The following is a 20,365-nucleotide window of genomic DNA, read 5'->3' on the forward strand; positions in this document are numbered from 1 at the left end:
GCAACTGAAGATGGGGATCCTGTGCCACATGATAATGATGCTCAGACTGGGTAAGTCCCTACCAAAGATTATAGTCTTCCTGAAAGGCGCAACTTTAAGTGAAATGACTTTAAGTGAATCCAATTTTTCCATCATAACTAATTTACAAGCTAAAGTGAGGTCTGTAGGATCTTTCTAATCAGAAACGCATAGTATAGCCTGTAAGTTGAAATATTTCACATGGGCTGAATTCCTTGAAGATGATTTTTGTTTTTAAAAATTAAAAATATAAAAGGAAATATACCAATTTGTTCTATATGTTTTCTATCTGTCTCACACACTGACCCTTGCATTCATTCCTGATTGTGCTCAGCAAAAAAGAAACAGCAATTGCAGCCCACTTTGCACCCACAACCCTCCAGGTCCATTCTCAGCTCTTCCCTCTCCTGAAACTTCGCTGAGAGTGTTAGCTTGGGAGATGAGCAGCGAGGGGCAGGAAGAGCATCTTCAGACCGATACCAGTTTAGAGTATTGCAGGGCTGCAGGGTGGAGGTAAATTGCTGGCTGGAAAAGGTGGCTAGAGAGAACATCAGTAGCAGCTGATGTTAAGGGGGGTTTGAATGATCAGGGAGTGAGGCTGTGTGTGTTGGTGGTGAAAGAGACTGTCAGATGGGATGGCTGGTAAGAGGGTGGGTCGGTTGGTTGGAGGATAGAAGGGAGGAGAGGAAGCAGTGAGACAGAGCAAGCATCAGCAGGGGAGAGAGGACGGATCAGTGAGGGGAAGGAGGATCGATGTGCAAATGTGGGAGAGGCCACTCCGAAAGGTGAAAATCTAGTCATGTGATCCTGCATTAGACCATCACTGGAGTGAAATTCTTGACAGTTCCAGCAAAATCTGACCCCATCGCAAAGTGGAATGATTTAAAATGGGGCAAGTTAAAACAGACACTTGCTCTACTTCAACTACCTGCACCGAGCATCTAAATAGACTTAGGGATCAACATCTGGTGGGTCATGTGAGCAGAAACAAATTGCAATCAGCCCAGGGGTCAAAGATGGTTCATTTTCCAGCTCATCTAAGGTCACAGATGAGATGGGGATGAATAGAGAGATGTTTAGCTGCATTAGGTGGCCTGTCAAGCAGCCTTAGCTTCTGGCAGAGTCTGCCTTTAAATTAGCAAATCAAGCCATTGGTGCTGCAAACCCCAAGTTGCAACAAATGCAAACCCCATACCAACCCCCATGAATCCTCGAGTTACCCCCCAGGAAAGATGCAGCGAAAATTCTGGCCACATCCGGCAGATGATACCAACAGAAAAAGGACTGCATGCTGACGTTATTTTCTAACATTCACTTCTTAGGAATTCTCAGATGAAAATATCTCTTTCTCAACCAGAGAATGCTCTCATGAAGAAGCTGCATTTGTATTTCCAGCAGGATCCAAACTCATTGCCTTTGGATCTGTGTTTTTATTTTACAAAATACAGGGGAAAGGGCTGGAACTTGAAATCTAACTTTGGTCTCCCACACAAATCAGAAGCAGCCCAGTTCATGTCAGATACAGTATGGCAAGATATTAATTAGACACAATTTGAACTGTACAGTAATCAATATGTATTGACATTCTTAATTGACCGCAGAGCTTTCATAGGTAAATGAAAATAAATGAATAGTGTGGCAGTGCTAGAATGCAAAGTTCCTGGGATCCGAGTCTTTTGTTTCATCACAAAGAACACAGATTTCTTGTACAAGAATTTCAATGGAGCAAATGTTCACTTCATTATAGCCTTATTGTCCTTTTAAACTGCTTCTTCATGTTCAATGTTTGCCTCAAGAACAGCCTTTGATGATTCTTTAAGATAAATTACATCATCAAGGTTTTCCTCATTTTCATTGAGTTCTTCAGGAATAGACGGCTGTAAGCTCTCTGGATCAGAGTTGCTTCTTACATACCCAGGTAGAATCAGATGGCTGTTTTCCTGTTTAACCTCATTCTTAAGAAATTTTCGAGTTAATAATGATGTGCGTGCATTGACCTGTGCCTGACTGGCGGTACTGTTGGTCAGGTTGGTTAATGCTGAGGCATATCGGTAAGTCCCACAGCTCGCCTTCCCATTCCAGTCTAGTGAAAGGTGCCACCTTGTCCATGTCTTTTTGATTTCAGTTTGAACCTTTAGTTAAATAGATAATATTCAATAATATTAAAACCAAATCAATTCCTACTTTTTAATTGCACATGGGAGCCTTCAATCATAGTAATTTGGAAAAACTTCAAAATCTCTATAAAAGGCACAAAAAGCTTTCAATAATCTGGATACAGTTGTAAGAATGTTGATTTTATAATGCAGCTATGTGGTAACATTGAGATGAATGCATCACAGAATCATTACACAAGTTATTTGTACTTGTACTGATTTCAATTTATATCCAGGATCTGGGTTCAGAAACTTAATTAATTTTGGAAGCAAAAGAGGTGGAGATCTGCATTAGTGGTTAGGAGCATATCACAGTAGTGCTGAGGGATGACACCCTAGAGAGATCGTGCAGTGAAGCATTATGGGCAGAGCACAGGAATAGGAAGGGTGCATTCACAATGCTGGGATTGTACTACAAACCTTCCATCTGCAAGCGGGAGATAGAGGAAGAACCACGTAGTCAGATTCTGAAAAGATGTGAAAATAACAGGATTTTTGTGGTGGCTGACGTTAATCCCCCCCCCCTACACACACACACGCACACAGACTAGGACTCCCTTAGTGCTGTGGGTTTGGATGGGGAACAATTTGTTAGGTGTGTCCAGGAGGAGTTTTTGAAACAGCATGAGGATAGTTCAATGAGAGAGGGGGCCATACTGGACCTTATATTGATAAATGAGCCCGGCCAAGTGATCAAAGTTTCAGTGGGGGAGCATTTTCTGAATGGCAATCGTAATTCCATACATTTTTTGTTACTTATGAATAACGATGAGAGAGGACTTCTGATGAAGGTGTTAACTTGAGGGAAGGCCAATTATAACCAAATTAGGTGAGAATTGGAGAATGTGGATTGGGAGCAGCTATTTGAGGCGAATCCATATCTGACATGTGGGAATCTTTTAAAGACCAGTTGATTAGCATGCAGGACAGGTATGTTCCTGTGAAAATGAAAATCAGGAATGGCAGGACTCGGGAACCTTGGATAACAGGGGAAATTATCAACACAGTCAAAACAAAAGCATACCTAATGCCTGGGCAACTAAAAACAGATGAAATCCTTGAAGAATATAGAGAAAGTAGGAAGGATCTCAAATGGGAAGTTAAGAGGGTTAAAAGGACCCATGAAATGTCCTTGGCCAGCAATGTTAAGGAGAATCCCAAGACATTTTGTACGTATGTTCAGAGAAAAAGAGTAGCTAGGGAAAGATTAGGCCCAGAGCTGAAAATGTGTTGCTGGAAAAGCGCAGCAGGCCAGACAGCATCCAAGGAACAGGAGAATCGACGTTTCGGGCATAAGCCCTTCTTCAGGATTCCTGAAGAAGGGCTTATGCCCGAAACGTCGATTCTCCTGTTCTTGGATGCTGCCTGGTCTGCTGCGCTTTTCCAGCAGCACATTTTCAGCTCTGATCTCCAGCATCTGCAGTCCTCACTTTCTCTTCAAAGATTAGGCCCACTCAAGGGTAAAGCAGGGAGGTTGTGTGTGGAGCTAGAGGAAATGGGTGAGATCCTTAATGAATACTTTATGCTGATATCCACCAAAGAAAGGGACATGAGGAATGTTGAGATTAGAGAAAGGTGTCTGAAAATTTGCAGGCAGGTCAACATAACGAAGGAGGAAGAATTGGATGTCTTAAAGTCATTAAGGTAGACAAGACACCAGGCCAGATAGGATCTATCCCTGGATAGTGTGGGAGGCAAGGCAAGAAATAGCTGGGGCCTTAGCAGATACCTTTGTATCCTCTTTGCCCTCGGGCAAAGTTCCAGAGGACTGGAGAATACCAATTTTATTCCTCTGTTTAAGAAGGGAAACAGAGATAATCCAGGCAGCCATAGGCTGGTTAGCCTGACATCAGTGGTGGGGAAGCTGTTGGAGAAGGCACTGATAGACAGGATTTATTCATATTTGGAAGAGAATGGACTTGTTAGTCCAGCAAACCTAGGCAGCAAACCTAGGCAGCAAACCTAGGTGGCACCTATCCCTAGGTTTGTGTGAGGAAGGACATATGTCATCAACTTGGCTGAATTGTTTGAGGAGTTGACAAGAATGATTGATGAGGAAAGGGCAGTGGATATTGTCTAAATGGACTTTAGTAAGGCAGTCGATAAGGTACCTCATGGCAGGCTGGTACAAAAGTTAGAGTCTCATGGGATCTGGCCTATGCTGGTTTGATGGATACAGAACTGGCTTGGTGATAGAAAACAAAGAGTAGTGCTGGAAGGGTACTTTTCAGAAAGGAGATCAGTACCTAGTTCGACAGGGATCAGTGCAGGGACCTTTGTTGTTTGTAAAATATATAAATGATCTGGAGGAAAATATAGGTGGTCTGGTTAGTAAGTTTGGAGATGACACAAAAATTGGTGGAGTTGCAGATAGTGAGAAGGATACAGTAGATATAGATAGATTGCAGATTTCGGCAGAGAAATGATAAATGAAGTTTAATCCGGACAAATGCAAGGTAATGTGTTTTGGGAGATTAAATTCAGATGCGATTTATACAGTAAATGGCAGAACCTTTAGGCGCATTGACATACAGAGGTATCTGGGCATACAGGTCCACAGATCCCTGAAAGTGGTAACACTGGTGAATAAGCCAGTCAAGATAGAAAACTTGCCTTCATCGTCTGGGGCATAAAATATAAAAAATTGGCAAGTTATGTTACAGCTGTGTAAAACTTCATTGAGACCACATTTCGAATATTGTGTGTAGTTCTGGTTGTCACACTACCAGAAGGATGTGGATGCTTTGGAGGGGGTGCAGAGGTTTACCAGGATGTTGCCTGGTCTGGAGGGTTTTAAGTATGAGAAGAGAGTGGATGAACTTGGATTGTTTTCCCTGGAAAGGCAGAGGCTGAGGGGTGACCTGATGGCTTTCTACAAAATTATGAGAGGCATGGATAGAGTGGATAATCTGAAACTTTTTTTCCTAGGGTGGAAAGGTCAACTACAAGAAGGCACAGGTTTAAGGTGTGTGGAGTAAAGTTTAAGGGAGGAGTGCAGGGAAAATTTATCACATAGAGGGTGGTGGGTGCCTGGAATGCACTATCAGCAGAGGTGGTGGATGCAGGCACATTAGCAATGTTTAAGGCATATCTTACAGACATGAATGGGAGGCAAATAGAGGGCTAGAAACGGCATATGGGAATAAGTAGTGGGTCCAAATAAGGATTAAGAATCGGCACAGGCTTGGTGGGCTGAAGGGCCTGTTCCTGTGATGCATTGTTCTTTGTTCTTTGATTAAATTCACCTTGAATACAAACCTGTGAAGGACATTTGAATTGGGTTGCACTGCATTATTCAACACCTACAAAGTGAGAAAGACATGGGCAGAGCATGACATGTAGCAGCAGACAAAAGAAAAATGTAAAGACTTCATGACTGGCAGTGAATGAGCTAATAATATATTTTTAAAAATCTTGAGGTTTAGATACTTTCAAAATTCAAAGTGTCTAATCATGGTGGAGTCACAATCATTGAAGTAAACAGATTATGTTGAATTTATACATACAATAGAGAGTTCTGCAGAAGTCACACTGAAACAGTGCCATACTCTGGGTAGACCACACATTGGACTCAGTCACCAAGGAGATGAATATTGTGACCAATTCAGAGAAGAGCCACTGGACTCATTCCATGATTATCAGATTCAGTTAGGAGAAAAAGACAGGAAAATTGTACGCTTCCAGAATTGAAAGGAGTTGCCTGAGAAATAGACTTAAAATTAATAACTCAGCAATTTAACAGCTGTGTAAGATAATAAAATGTACATAGGAACAGGAGTGGAACTCTTAACCTATTTAGCCCCTTCTGCCATTTAATGAGTTTATTGTAGATCTCTGACCTAACTTCATATAACTGCAAAAAGGTTCTTGATGTGAAACATTAACTGTGCCTCTCTCTCCATTGGTACTGCCTGACCTGCTGGGTTTTTCAAGCATTTTGCCTTAATTTCATATTTTCAGTATCAATAGTATTTTACAATTTCAGGGGAGGTTCTAAACTTCACTCATAAAATGGCAGAATCCTCCAGCTAAAATTTCCCAGCAACAGAGAGGGATATTTTCCAGGCACCCTAATCTGTACTCCTTAATGTCTCAAAAACTTCAATCAAATCACATCTTAACTTTTAAAACTCCACTGAATACAACCACAGACTTGTGTTACTGAGACAAATTATAGAAATCTGAAATAAAAATGAAGTACTAGAAATACTCAGGAAGACAAGCAGTGCCTATGGAGAATTTGTAGTGAGGTAAGTAAGTATATTTTGTCTGATTGGTGTCAGAAGTAGGGTTTCTGATTTAGATCATATGATTCGGACTAATATCACTGTTGCCAGCTTCCAAGGGAATCATGTTGCTCTTGAACATCCTATTTGACTTCACATAATTGTCACCTTTGGTATTGATTCTGATATCCCTTGTGCATTTCTTTACATTTTCCATTATTATAGCTCTTATCTTACTGCCATGCTTTGATATTCTTTGTATCATTTCAATTTACCAGAATCTACGGGGATTTTCTTGCATTTTATATGTTTATTTAAATCGTTTTCTGTTGTCTTGTACCTTTACTGCTGACTAAGGCTGTCTTTTACGGTAGATAAAGCCTTTGCCCTTTCGAGCTTCAGGTTTATTTGTGTCTCATTAAATTCCAGAAAAAGGATAATTTTATTCTTATAAATGTATATAGCATTTTAAGTACAGGATATATTTCAGGTCAAATCACGATAGTTGGAACTGATTATAAACATAAGAAGTAAGTTTTGGAATGGTTCCTCGCACAGTGATCCACATACTTTTTGCATAGAACGTGAGGCAATAATCCGAAATCCTGGGAAACGATTAAATGAAAGGTGCAAGACACTTCCTAGATGGAAGGCCAAATGATCCTTAGTCATTTTGTGATCATTTGAAATACTTTAGCAGTAAAATTTCTGCTGTTGAGATTTAATAGGGCATATCTTTCAGCCTTTCTGCAGCTTTGGTTTCAAGCGACCATGAGTTGCAATCTCTTCGCTGATTTCATTTTAACTCCTGTCTTAAATACCTTTACTACTTTTAGACCAGCCTTGAACTTTGTTGTGCACCTAAGCTTCCATTCTCACTCTCTACTCTCGTCTCTGCAGTTCATGAAACCCATTTCCTGGATTTTTGCACACAGCAATTTTCAAATATTCCAGTCCTTAAATATGCCTCTCTGTAACTTCAGGCATTGTGTTGCAACTTCCTAACTTTCTGTTCTATTTATGCCAAATATCCCCTGGAATGTCACTTCAAATGATAAAAGCTAGAACGAGATGGTCTTATTCTTCTGACTGTTTTGTGAAGCTCAAGCACATTGTCAGGCAAGTTGAACCTTTGATGGTTCCATTGTAAGCGTAGGTGTGGGGAAACTAAGAACTTCTGCTGTAAAATATATGAGCAATTCAATCTTGGTTGGTAGTTTTTCAAAGTAGAAGAATGGCTTACCTCTCCATTGCAGAAACAGTAGATAATCGCAACAAAGAATCCCTGAAAGGAACAGATATATTTGGAAAGACATAAAATATGTGACATGGATAAGGCAATCAGAAATTAAAACAGCAAAGTAATTTAAAAATCCAATTTTAAAACAAGATTTATGGAAATTTGAACTATGCACAGCCATTGCTTTGGTATTATGATAGTTTTATATTTTCGCAAGACAATAAAATGCTACGCCCTATGGTACTTTTTGTCTTTCTACTGATTGAAAATTTCTATCAAACGAGAATTGCAGGAATTTCTGCATGAGAACATCGAGAAAACAGATAAATTTAAACTGGTGTACTTTCTTATTTGACAATTGAAGTAGCAGACTATCAATTCTGGAATGCTCTGCAAAAAAGGCTTCAACTAAGGCTTTTTTCTTATTAGATCCTCCTGCTCAAGCATTATTTCCTTAAGGAATAAACCCTAATCATTTGCATTAATGTGGATAGGGAGAAATAAACCCGAAAATTAGAAGTAGTACATTCAGGAGCAAAATCAGGAATTGTTTCTCACTCCAGTGGAAATTCAGAATTCTGTCCCCCTAAGGTACTATGAAAGCTAGGACAATTGTCGTTCTCTACCTGCTTTTAGACAAGGGTATCCAGTGCATATCTGATTTGGGATATATTTCCCAAATATGAAGACTGCTACAATTCTACTTGTGAAATTTGCTTGTAAATCCTCAAGTTGAAATGTTTGTATAATATTCACAAATTTTCTGAATGAATTAACTTTTGGAAAAATAGACACAAGAAATGGCATCCAATAAGGCTTGATCTAATTGAATGGAATAACAAGGTCAAGGAGCAATTGATCTACTCCAATTCCAAATGCCACATTTCTGGTGAATGTGAAGCAGTGGATTGCAAGCATATTCCTAGGAAATCCCAACTAAAGGTTCCTCAATCTCTATGGCCTGTTCAGAGCATGTCTCAAGGCTCCAAAATTATGAATTTTGTTTGGTGTACAGGACATAAAGGGAAAATTTCCCCTGTTTGTAATCATGAGCACATTTATAAGATTGCTACAGAATAGTACACAGAGTAAGTCATTTGTCCATGTTGAGTGAAACAAATAGCATATTTGAACATAAAATTAGATTATTAACTGATATATTCAGACCAGATAAAGCAATCTGAACACAATACTGGGTATGTTTCTTGCAGTCTTTTCTCTAATGTAGTACAGTCCAGAAACAGTACTTTCTACTTACTGTATATCTCCCATTTCTGTGACAAATGATGACTTTACATGTCTCAAAGCAGCATATATAGTTTTCACTGACATTTTCCATGATAGCAACAATCAACATTCATGTATAGAGCTTTTGTCTGCCAATACATTTAATTCTTGTTGGGTCTGAGTACAGCCACTGTGTACAAATGCAAGCAGCTTTTGTAGTACTAATTTTATTTTCACCTTCCCAACTGTGAGGGCAGTAGTGGAGACAATATAATCAAATTCCAGATGTTAAAATATATTATACCCTCTCCATTTAAATAAAACAAAATGTATACATTAAAATATAAAATGATATACTGAAATAAATTCCCAGAATACAGCATGACTTATCAAATATCAACATCTGAGATTTGGAAGATTATACATTTGTTGCTAATGTAAACACAATCAAAATATATATGACTAATACTTTCAGAGGAAGTTGCATATTTAAAAAAATTTCTTAATATCAGTGTGTGTTGAACAAAAACAACATTTTGAGATGACATAATGAAAATAAAATATTTTATCTTCTCCCTTCCTGTATGATGGCTATTTTTATCATTTGGCCACATTTGCTGAAAGATCACATTGCTCTCTGTTAGCACCTCATCAATGTCAGGTGTAATTTCCTGATCCCTACTGTAAATAATTTTTCTGATTGAGCTGTATTGTCTTAAGTCAATTTTTATCCCATCAGGAAGACTTTGGACATAATATTTTCTCCCCAGGGAAGCTAGGACAATGGTGAGCATTGTGACTTAATAGGGTAAGAATCCAAACACCAGACTTTCCCTGTTGAGAAAAACTCCATCCCTCCTTACATGCAAAGGTCAAATTCTCACCATCAGTCCAATTTGAATATATTTACATCTCATCAATTACACAATTCACTGCACAGGGCCAATCAGCCATTTCTTGTCTTAGAGTTAGTACCTCAGTGCAGAGGAGGAAACAGCAGGCTTGTGGCAGTAGGAAATAGTGCATGTGAATGTCTTGGGAGTGGGTACATCTATAGCATAGTACTGCATCAATTTCAGATGTGCCAGCAGCGTACATGGCAAACGCACACTATTTGCTCAAAAAGAATGCTCTTTTGAGGAAATGAGGAGGTTATCTGCCTGATGTGCCAGAGTCTCTTAAAATCTATTATTGTCTAATGGTGTCCTGCACTGTTCTTTCAGTTGCTGGCTCCAGTTGTTAATCTACTCTGACTTTCTCACCCAAGCGAAGAAGTTACAAAGCCAGGAAAGACTAAACCGTTGCATTTCAATATCTCTTTGACTTTTCTTGCGGGACAGTGAGGTTGGACCTACTGCGATACCCCAAAGGTAAGATTAGATTTGGTTGACATCTGTTTCACTTTCAGGAAAAGGAGTGGGTTCCATCTCAAAACACAATCCTGAAAATCATACACTTTCAATTGAAAACCAGTTCATTAATGTACATCTGAAATTCCTTCGTCTGCTTAAACCAGGAAAGATTTGGAGGAGCCAGTGTTGGACTGGGGTGGACAAAGTTAAAAATTACATAACAATAGGTTATAGTCCAACAGGTTTATTTGGAAGCACTAGCTTTCGGTGCACTGTCCCACAACTATCCGATGAAGGAGCAGTGCTCCGAAAGCTAGAGCTTCCAAATAAACCTATTGGACTATAACCTGGTGTTGTGTAATTTATACCTTTGTAAACCATGAAAGGTAGGGTTCCAGAGTTTTGAGGATCCATTTTCAAAACAGGATGATGAGGAATGGTATGGTGGACATGATATTTGGATTGAATTGATAAGTCTGGTTGTACATATCACTGGAGTTTTCAATTTCATTACTTCCTATCCCTCCAATTCTCATTCACCCACTACCTCCTCCCCAGCTACAAATGATCCAGACAGTCAAACATCCTGTTTTTCCTTTCTGCAATTTTCCAATCAACAAAAATGTTAAAAGACATTATTATTTTGTCTTAGTCATTTTTCTCCTGGTCAACTAATGGGAATATCCATGTGATAACTTTATAGATCTGGGTTTTTGTTGGTAATAGTGGCAAAACCAATTAGTAAAGGAGTCGAGGGTTACAGGAGAAGCCAGGAGCATGGGGTTGAGAAAAATATCAGTCAAGATCGAATGGTTGCGCAGAATCAATGGGCCGAATGGCCTAATTCTGCTTCTATATCTTAAGGTCAAGCAACTTCTGGAATCTACATGTATAGTGTTGAAAGAAGTATAGCTTTTTGAAAAAATGAGTTCATGAGTACTGCTAAAAATTTCTTTTGCCCTCAGAATCATGATCCTATGAGCTATAATTGGAAATGCAAATCAGTACAATATTGTCTGAATGTATTTTCACATTTATACACACAAATGACAGGAAGGCTTTCCAGTATATAATATACTTAGATGCTTTGTATTAGAATTAACACAAATTTGAATTCAATTTAATTCTTATTCACATCTGAAGTGAAACGATAGCTTTATTTTATCATGCAGTAAGTGTTGGTCAGTTACTCATTCATATGTATTTACAATGACAAATTGAAGATGTGGAAATTAGGGAAAAACATTCTGTGCTCTGCTCCAGTTTTGTGACTACACTGAATATCGTAAATTTACATTGCTTGATTTGGAATAAGTGTAACCTAATCCCATGATTTATACTGGTATGTCCAATCAAATCTGATTACTAATTTTTGTTTTAAATCTCTGCAAACACTTAGATACTTTTCTCCATTAAAGTTATTGTGTTAAATGCAAGATCTTAAAAATCTCCTTCAGCAACAAAAATGCACTGAGGTCAGCTACTGTACTTTTACTGATTGATAATCTAACTGAGCTGGGACGGGAACTCAATAACTCACCACTTATTAGTTTGGTCTATTAAAAAGATATTAATAACCTCACCTGAAATGAGTTGAAGAATAGTTCAAAATGCATCCGTATTTCCCATGCTAATCCAGTGAACGTGTGTGGCACACCAACAAATACAATGTAGTGCACTCCAAACACGAGCACAAGCACTAAGGTGGACTTGGCTAGTTTTCTTAAAAAGAGAAATTATAGCTGTCATTAATAAAATGATTGCAATATTACTTGAAAATCAGTCTGTTGCCACCCTGATCCTGGTAGTGGGACTGTAATCATTGTCCTTCTCCACATCTTGCTAGAATATTTGTTTCCTTTGTCAATAAAAGTCTTTGCTGTCCACGGTTTAACAGTGGCTCATTATATTGTCATAGCATGGTCACAGCTGGTGATTTCTTCTGCCTCAAAGAGGTTCAGTTATGGCCTGTTACATCAACTATTGGTCCCACCTTAAGCACTGAGATGGTGGCATAGCTATTATTGCCAAATACAACCTCAACCTATTTCGTTTTACCTTCTGCTTTATCGTGCTCCTTAAAGCACCTTTCTCTGTTCCATTCAGCATTATCATATCAAACTCCTCATCCCAAATCCAAGTTTCACCCAAAAACCTCCTTGCTAATCCTAGTGCTGACACACCAAGGCCTTCACTTTTTGTGACAAAATTAACGACTGCTGGATACTGGAAATCTGAAACAAAAACAGAAATTGCTCCAGAGACCCAGCATGACTGGTAGCCTCTGTGGAGGGAAAGCAGAGTTCATATGATTTTTTTCACAGAATTTGAAAGCTCTTTTAAAGAAACTGCTCCTTTTCTATTTGTTTTTCAACTCCACAAGGATGTGGGCTTCAATGGCAAGGCTAATGTGTATAGCCCATAGCTAATTGCACTTGAGAAGGTGGGTGTGAGCCACCTTCACCAAAGTAACTAAATGGATTATGCTATGAGATACTGGGGTTTGGTAGAGTTTGCTATGTATGTGACTAGTGGTCATCAGGTCTATGCACATGCCTCCCCTTTCCTGTCAGAAGTGACTGAACACATTTCCGACACCATTTTCTATACACACACACACACACACACAGATTTCAGGAATGCAAGGTTGCTCAATTAAATCATTGCATGCAACTCCTCAAGGCCTGAGAAAGATTTCACAAATTGTTGTGCTTCATTGGATTTAGCTTGGGTTTAAGATAAGCTTCCATTCCTTTAGGATTTTGAGATCAGTTAAGTCAAATTGATCATGTATTGCCTGAAATCAATATGTGGTGCAAAAGGCTCAGAAAATAGTCAGAAATGTGCAGAGTTATTTCTAATAGCAAGGGGGTAGCATGAGTGTGCACCCATTGACCACTAGTCTTATGCAGCGTAACCTGATGTATACAAGGCTGATTTGAAGTCAGTGCTGCCAATTCAAATTCAACTCTCCAACTACTCTCATGCGTTTGCCAATCTGAACAAATTGGGGCCAAGTCTTCCCCCATTTAAATCAGCACACTTGAAAAAAAAAAATACTCTTCCTACCAGTGAGCATTCCAGGTAATTAATCTGCTTCGGAACATCTACATGAAAATCTCGGGGAGGCGAGAAGTCATTTTTGTAAAGTTAACAGCAGACAGGTATGAATCGATTATTGGTTTTTGGTGATTCCCTATCCACATCTCTTGATTACCAGATATTGTTGTTCAATTTTCACATTCATAATGGAGAGCACAGAAGAAATGCTGTCATGCTTTGCAGAAAATTCTAGCCCAAAGTGTGAGAAACCTAGGGTCCAGAAAATGCTACAAAACACAGGAACACCAAAAGTGCTTTTAAATACATTCCTAAAATTAGAGAATATTTTGAGTTGTTTTGGTGCGGACTTTGAAAAATGATTAATTCCTAATTATTAATATGTTATTAATCAATAATCCCATTAGAGAGAATAATGCTAAAGAACTCCAACAAAATATCTGCTCGAGGAAGGGACTTAAAATAAAGAGCAAAATAGAAAGAAAGCGAATAAAATTGAGCTTAGGTTCACAGATTTATGCAATGAAGAAAGAAGAAAAAAGTGCATGTACCATACATTAAATAATAAATAAATGTAAAAACAAATTAAAATACAATTAAACAACTTAACCTTCCCCATTTAAGAACTTTTATGAATAAAAGAGTTTTTGTTTGAAATTTAATAAACGTCAGTTTATTCATGGTTGGGCCTATCTAAATGAGCCACAGTAAACTCCTTTCTTCCTGTGCAATCATCCTTATATTTATTTATAATGAACACTGATCTTTTCATTTCTTTTTATTGCAAGACGACGCTAAACCCAGTTTTGACTCTTTTTGACTTTTGCCCCAGAACCCAGCGAACCGACGTTAATTCAGTCCTTTAAAAAGAATACTGTATCTCAGGATTCCAAATCTGGTTTCACGTGGCGTCACAACATTAGTATCAGCTGAAGGTTTTTCACAGCACAGCACCTACAACATTTATATTGTCTGGATTTATTAATAAAAACATTACTTAAAAAATTGATCACCTATCTCACTTTCTATGTTGGCTTCATATGCGCTTCTCTCAAGAGGGCAGAAGTGCAACCTGCTCCCCTATTTCAGTCAATATTGCCCCTTAATCAATCTAAACTAATCTGCCCTCCAATTACGATTCCTCTGATGGCTTTATATCAGCAAGTTGAGAATGCATTCTTACCGCACTACAAAGTTCCAAACTATAATTTTGATAAACAGAGCTAACTTTTCTTTCATTCACATATCTCATACATTTCAGGCAATAGGTGTCCACACTCTAATGATCCTTTGAGATAAAAGCAAAATCCCCTCAACTTTGTATTAAAAGAGGGTACATCATACTCTTAAACTATTTCCCCTAGTTTTCATCTCCTATACAAATGGAAACATCTTCCCAACAGCCACTCTAACCATTCCCTCTATGTATCAATATGATCACCTCTCACTCTTCCAACTATATTGGGTCTACATGCAGTCTGTACAACCTTTCTTCATGAAATAAGTCCTTCATCCTTGAAATGAATCTTGTAAATTTTCTTAAGTTTTTTTTCAAATAAGAAGATAAAACTATATAATACTCCAGAATATTAAGCTCTGAATAACAGAAGCAACATTTCCTTCTCCTTACATTTAATTTTTCTGAGAGTAAATGACAACACTCCATTTGACATTCCTAATCACTTTCCATGTGATTCATGTATCAGGATAACTAGATCCCTCTATATCATAGAGTCCTGCAGTCTCACTCTATTTAAACAGTACACTGTTTTTCTATCCTTTCAGCAAGTTGGGCAAATCCACATTTATCTACATTGTACTTCATCTGCCAATGTTTTTGCCTACTGTGTAACCTGCCTATACCCCTTTTGCATACTCTCTATACAAATTAATTTCCTATCCATCTTGGTGTCATCAGCAAATTTAGCTGTCTAATACTTACACCCCTCATTCAAATGATTTATTTAGACTGTAAATAAGACCCAGCATTGATCCCTGTGGTAATGCATTAGCTACAGTTTACCAATCCCCAAAAAAGGACCCATTAACCTTACTCTATCCTTCCTGTTTAACTAATCAATGTTTCATTCATGCTAGCATGTTTCCCCTTTCACCCTGTGTTCTTATCTTGCGCAGCAACCTTTGATGTGGCACTTTCACAAATGCCTTTTGGAAATCCAAGTACACCACATTTATTAGTTCTCCTTTATTCACCATGAATAAAGGACCTTGAATAAAGGTCAAAAAATACCTAATGAAAGATGATTTGCCTTTCACAATGTCATGTTGTCTGAGCCTGATCACATACAATTTTCTAAATGCCAATAATACCCTTAATAATGGATTCCAGCACCTTGTCTATGACAGATGATAAGCTGTCAAGGAGGACGTTAAACAGGAAGGCCTCAGCAATGGTGAGTAATTCTGCCATTACTGAAATGAAGATAGCGTGAGCCAGGTACCATAGAGATGGGATGCATAGCTAATGAGGCAAGCTGTGGAGGACAGCGTGAGGAAACACAATAGAACTCATGGAGAAAAATCGTTCATGAAACCAATTTCTGATAAATTTCAGCCCAGTTTCCGATGACTGAAGATGCTACAACACGAGATTTAAGATGTTTGGCAAAGGACTGCAACAAAGTGAGGAGACAATTTAACCAAAGACTGGTTATGATTGAAATGCACTGCCAACTGCAGCAATGGAAATAAATTCAGTCACAGCTTCAAAAAGTTATTAGGTGAATACTTGAAGGAGAAAATATTGCAGGGATATGGGAATAGAGCCGGGAACAAGGCTAACTGGATTGCTGTTGGTTAAAATTGGCCCAGACTCAACTGACTGAACATCTTCCAATACCAAAATCAATCAAAGTTCATCCAGATTTAACAATGGGTTGATACAGGAAGTTACCTGTACTGTTTTCTTGCATCATATCGCCCAGCATTTGTTTCACGAAGCTTGGTAGCCAGAACCCGAACAATATTTACAAACAAGATAAAATTTACCTGAAAAGTACGAGATAGTAAAGAGCCATTAGTTTACTGACATGGCAATCATCCATCCTTCTTAAGTTGCTGAGAAGCCTTTAGCTTTGTGCATTGATTCATGTGAATTACCATTTGTAATCTAATTGCAGCAAAATTAGTAAGCATTGTTACTGATCACATTATGCTGTTTTGTAGCTATGCTCCAGCAGCTGTAGGATACAAGTGCACAGGAGGCCAGAATCTAGAACCCCTACAGCGTGAAAGCAGGCCATTCAGCTCATCAAGTCCACACCGACTCTCCAAAGATCATTACATCCAGACTCGTCCCATCCCTGTATTTCCCATAGCTAGTCCACTTAACCTACAATTCCCCAGACATAATGACCAATTTAGCAAGGCCAATCTATCTAACCTGTGCACCTTTGGACTATTGGAGGAAACCAGAGCAGTCAGAGAAAACCTACGCAGGCATAGGGAGGACATGCAAACTCCACACAGACAGCTGCCCAAGGGCGGAATCAAACCTGGGTCCCTGGCACTGCGAGCCGGCAGTGCTAATTACTAAACCATTAATAACATTCATTCCGACAACTACAGAATAGTGAATGTGAGAAATAGAATGATTCTGAATGGTTGAGCAGAATTCTGACTTTGAGGTTGAAGTACAAAGAGATTCTTATCTCTCTAGCAAAAAAGCAAAATACTGTGAATGCTGAAAGTAGGAAATAAAAACAGAAAGTAATGGAGAAACTCAGCAGGTATGGCAGCATGTGTGGAGAGAGAAACAGGGTTACTGTTTTGAGTCCAATATGATTCTTACTCCCTACTTCACCAGATGTACAATTGCCACCAGTATCTGATTCTGAGTGTTTCATTTCCGGCACTGAAAACATTTCATCTTGGAGAGTTACTTTGATGCAGTGGCAATGTATCTACTTCTGAGTCGGAAGATGTAATATTCCAACACCACTCCAGACTGTCTGGGCATAGAAAGCCGAGCTGTAGCTTGGAATTCTGATTTAATGGCCAGCGTGATCCTCAAGCCAATGCATGCGGCTGGCCTCAAGATGGAAAGAACTCGAAATTTAACTGTGTGGAAGCAGGACATTTGGTCCATTCCGTCCATGCAGTGAGAGAGTTTAATGACCATGTCAATGAGACTCTGACCTCCAGTCAGTGACTTCCAGCAGTCATGCGATAAAGACTCTACAAGAAGACCGGAACTAGAACAGTGCCAGGCAAAGATACCTGCTGTAATATCTTCATGGATATACTATTAATAAATACTGTTTGAAGAACAACCATGAAGACTGGGTTGACCTTGCCAGACAGATGAACCCATACGAGAACAGTCTCCACCAGCCAGCAAGTGGGTGGCACGGTGGCTCAGTGGTTAGCACTGCTGCCTCGCAGTGCCAGAGACCCAGGTTCAATTCCCGCCTCAGGCGACTGTCTGTGTGGAGTTTGCACATTCTCCCCGTGTCTGCGTGGGTTTCCTCTGGGTGCTCCGGTTTCCTCCCACAGTCCAAAAATGTGCAGGTTAGGTGAATTGGCCATACTAATTGTCCGGAGTGTTAGGTGAAGGGATAAATGTAGGGGAATGGGTCTGGGTGGGTTGCGCTTCGGAGGGTCGGTGTGGACACGTTGGGCCGAAGGGCCTGTTTCCACACTGTAAGTAATCTAATCTAAGTAGCCATGCAGTCTAATCCCACTTGCCTGGTCTTGCTCGACAGCCTTGTGGTTTTGACACTTCAAAGGTACATCACAGTATTTATTAACTGTTTTGTGATTTCTACCATTTCAGATAGTAAGTTCCATCCTCCCACCAACCTCTGAATGAAAGCAATTCTGCTTGAATTCCATCTAAACCTGTTCTCTCTTTGCTTAAATCTAAGCGCTCTGGTAAGGTCCTGGAGAGTGTTGCTGAACAAAGAGTGCAAGTTCATAGTTCCTTGAACGTTCAGTCACAGGTAAATAGGATAGTGAAGAAGGTATTTGGTATGCTTTTCTTTATTGGTCAGAGCATTAAGCATGGGAGGTCGGAGGTCATGTTGCAAGTGTACAGGACATTGGTTAGGCCACTTTTGGAATATTGCATGCATTTCTGCTCTCCCTATCAGAAGGATGTTATGAAACTTGAAAGGGTTCAGAAAATATTCACAAGGATGCTGCCAGGGTTGAAGGATTTAAGATAAATGGAGAGGCTGAATAGGCTGAGGCTATTTTCCCTGGAGAGTCACAGGCTGAGCAGTGACCTTATAGAGGTTTATAAAATTATGAGGGGCATGGATAGGGTAAATAGACAATGTCTTTTCCCTGTGGTGGGGGAGTCCAGAACTAGAGGGCATAGATTTAGGGTGAGAGGGAAAAGATAATAAAAGGGACCTATGGAGCACCTTTTTCACACAGATGATGGTATGTGTATGGAATGAGCTGCCAGAGGAAGTGATGGAGGCTGGTAGGATATATGAATAGGAAGTGTTTAGAGGGATGTGGGCCAAGTGCTGGCAAATGGGACAGAATAGGTTAGGCTATCTGGTCAGCATGGATGGGTTGGACCGAAGGGTCTGTTTCCATGCTGTACATCTCTATGACTCTATGACTATGATTATGAATCTTTAAACCAAGGGAACTAGGGCCTTGCATCCACTCCAGCAAGATCCATCGTAATTATGAAGTTTAACTTTGTCTCCTCTCAGCCTCCTCTGCTTCTAAGAAGATAAAAACATTATTTAATCTTTCCTCAAAAACCAAATCCTCTGTACCTGCTCTTGTACAATCACAACTTTCCTTGTGTAGTGACCAGAATTGCACACAGCACCATAGCTGTGGTCTAAACAGCATTTTACATGATTTGAACATAAGCTCACATCTATTATATTTTATGCGTCAGCTAATAAAAGTTGGCATCCTGTATGCCCTGTATGCCACCAACCTAGCCACTTTCAGGGACTTGGAGACATGTACATCAAGGTCCTCTTGTTTTGCTTAATTACTCAGTACGCTACCCTACCTCAGGGTGACACGGTGGGTCAGTGGTTAGCACTGCTGCCTCACAGCACCAGGGTCCCAGGATCGATTCCAGCCTCAGGTGACTGTCTGTGTGGAGTTTGCACATTCTCCCCGTGTCTGTGTGGGTTTCCTCCGGGTGCTCCGGCTTCCTCCCACAGTCCAAAGATGAGCAGGTCGGGTGAATTTGCCATGCTAAATTGCCCATAGTGTTAGGTGCATTCGTCAGAGGGAAATGGGACTGTGGGTTACTCTTTGGAGGGTCGGTGTGGACTTATTGGGCTGAAGGGCCTTTTCCACACTGTAGGGAATCTAATCTAATCCTACTGCTTATTGTGGATTGCATTGCCTTGATAGACTTCCCCAAGTGTATGCCTCTCACACTTCTCTGGATTGTGGAGCCCACAAAGCCCCATACCATGTAACCATACTAACAGCTGATATCACGATGCATAGCATCCTGGAAAGAATATTCACTTCACTGCCTGATTCTCGGTTTTTACATCCTTCTATTACTTCTCAATATTATCCAAAAGGAGGAACAAAAAGAATAAAAGTAGCAAACTCTTAAACCTCATTCAGTCACCAATCACTTTTTAGTGTAGGAGCAAATTACTGCAGATACTGGAAGCTGTACTGAAAACAACAAATGTTGGTGATCACAGTGAGCCTGACAGTATCAATAGAAAGAGAGCAGGCTAACATTTCAAGTATAGATGACTCTTCATCAGAGCTGAAGTGAAGTGTGGACGGGGCAGCATTTATGTTATAGTGGGGGGTGGCAGAAGCTGAGGTGCAAGGGGGCGGTTGGGAGTGTGGAGTGCTTGGGGAAAAAGGTTGTTGATAGTTCAGATTAAGTGATTGGAATGTGAGAGTAGCAGAACAATGGTGTAAACAGACCCTCCACCTCTGCCGTATCTGCTCCCAGGAGGACCATTTCCACCACAGAACACACCAGATGGCCTCCTTCTTTAGAGACCGCAATTTCCCTTCCCATGTGGTTAAAGTTGCCCCATGCATCTTCTCGTCCACATCCCGCACCTCCACCCTCAGACCCCATCCCTCCAACCGTAACAAGGACAGAAC

General features: G+C 39.8%; 1 protein-coding gene across 1 annotated transcript in view; it reads right to left on the bottom strand.

The window, feature by feature from the left end:
- Nucleotides 1–1,472: 1,472 nt before the first annotated feature.
- The window catches only part of pth2ra (parathyroid hormone 2 receptor a), a 61,679-nt gene continuing 42,786 nt past the window's right edge, over nucleotides 1,473–20,365 (bottom strand). Inside the window, exons 9-12 of the mRNA XM_043694543.1 lie at nucleotides 16,194–16,288; nucleotides 11,803–11,941; nucleotides 7,644–7,685; nucleotides 1,473–2,150 (exon numbers count right to left, since the gene is read on the bottom strand). Of these exons, the coding sequence (XP_043550478.1) occupies nucleotides 1,779–2,150; nucleotides 7,644–7,685; nucleotides 11,803–11,941; nucleotides 16,194–16,288 (648 nt within the window). The 3' untranslated portion in view covers nucleotides 1,473–1,778. The remainder of the gene's footprint in view (nucleotides 2,151–7,643; nucleotides 7,686–11,802; nucleotides 11,942–16,193; nucleotides 16,289–20,365) is intronic.

This window comes from Chiloscyllium plagiosum, chromosome 7 (genome assembly GCF_004010195.1).
Source record: "Chiloscyllium plagiosum isolate BGI_BamShark_2017 chromosome 7, ASM401019v2, whole genome shotgun sequence".
In the NCBI taxonomy this organism is placed as follows: Eukaryota; Metazoa; Chordata; class Chondrichthyes; order Orectolobiformes; family Hemiscylliidae; genus Chiloscyllium; species Chiloscyllium plagiosum.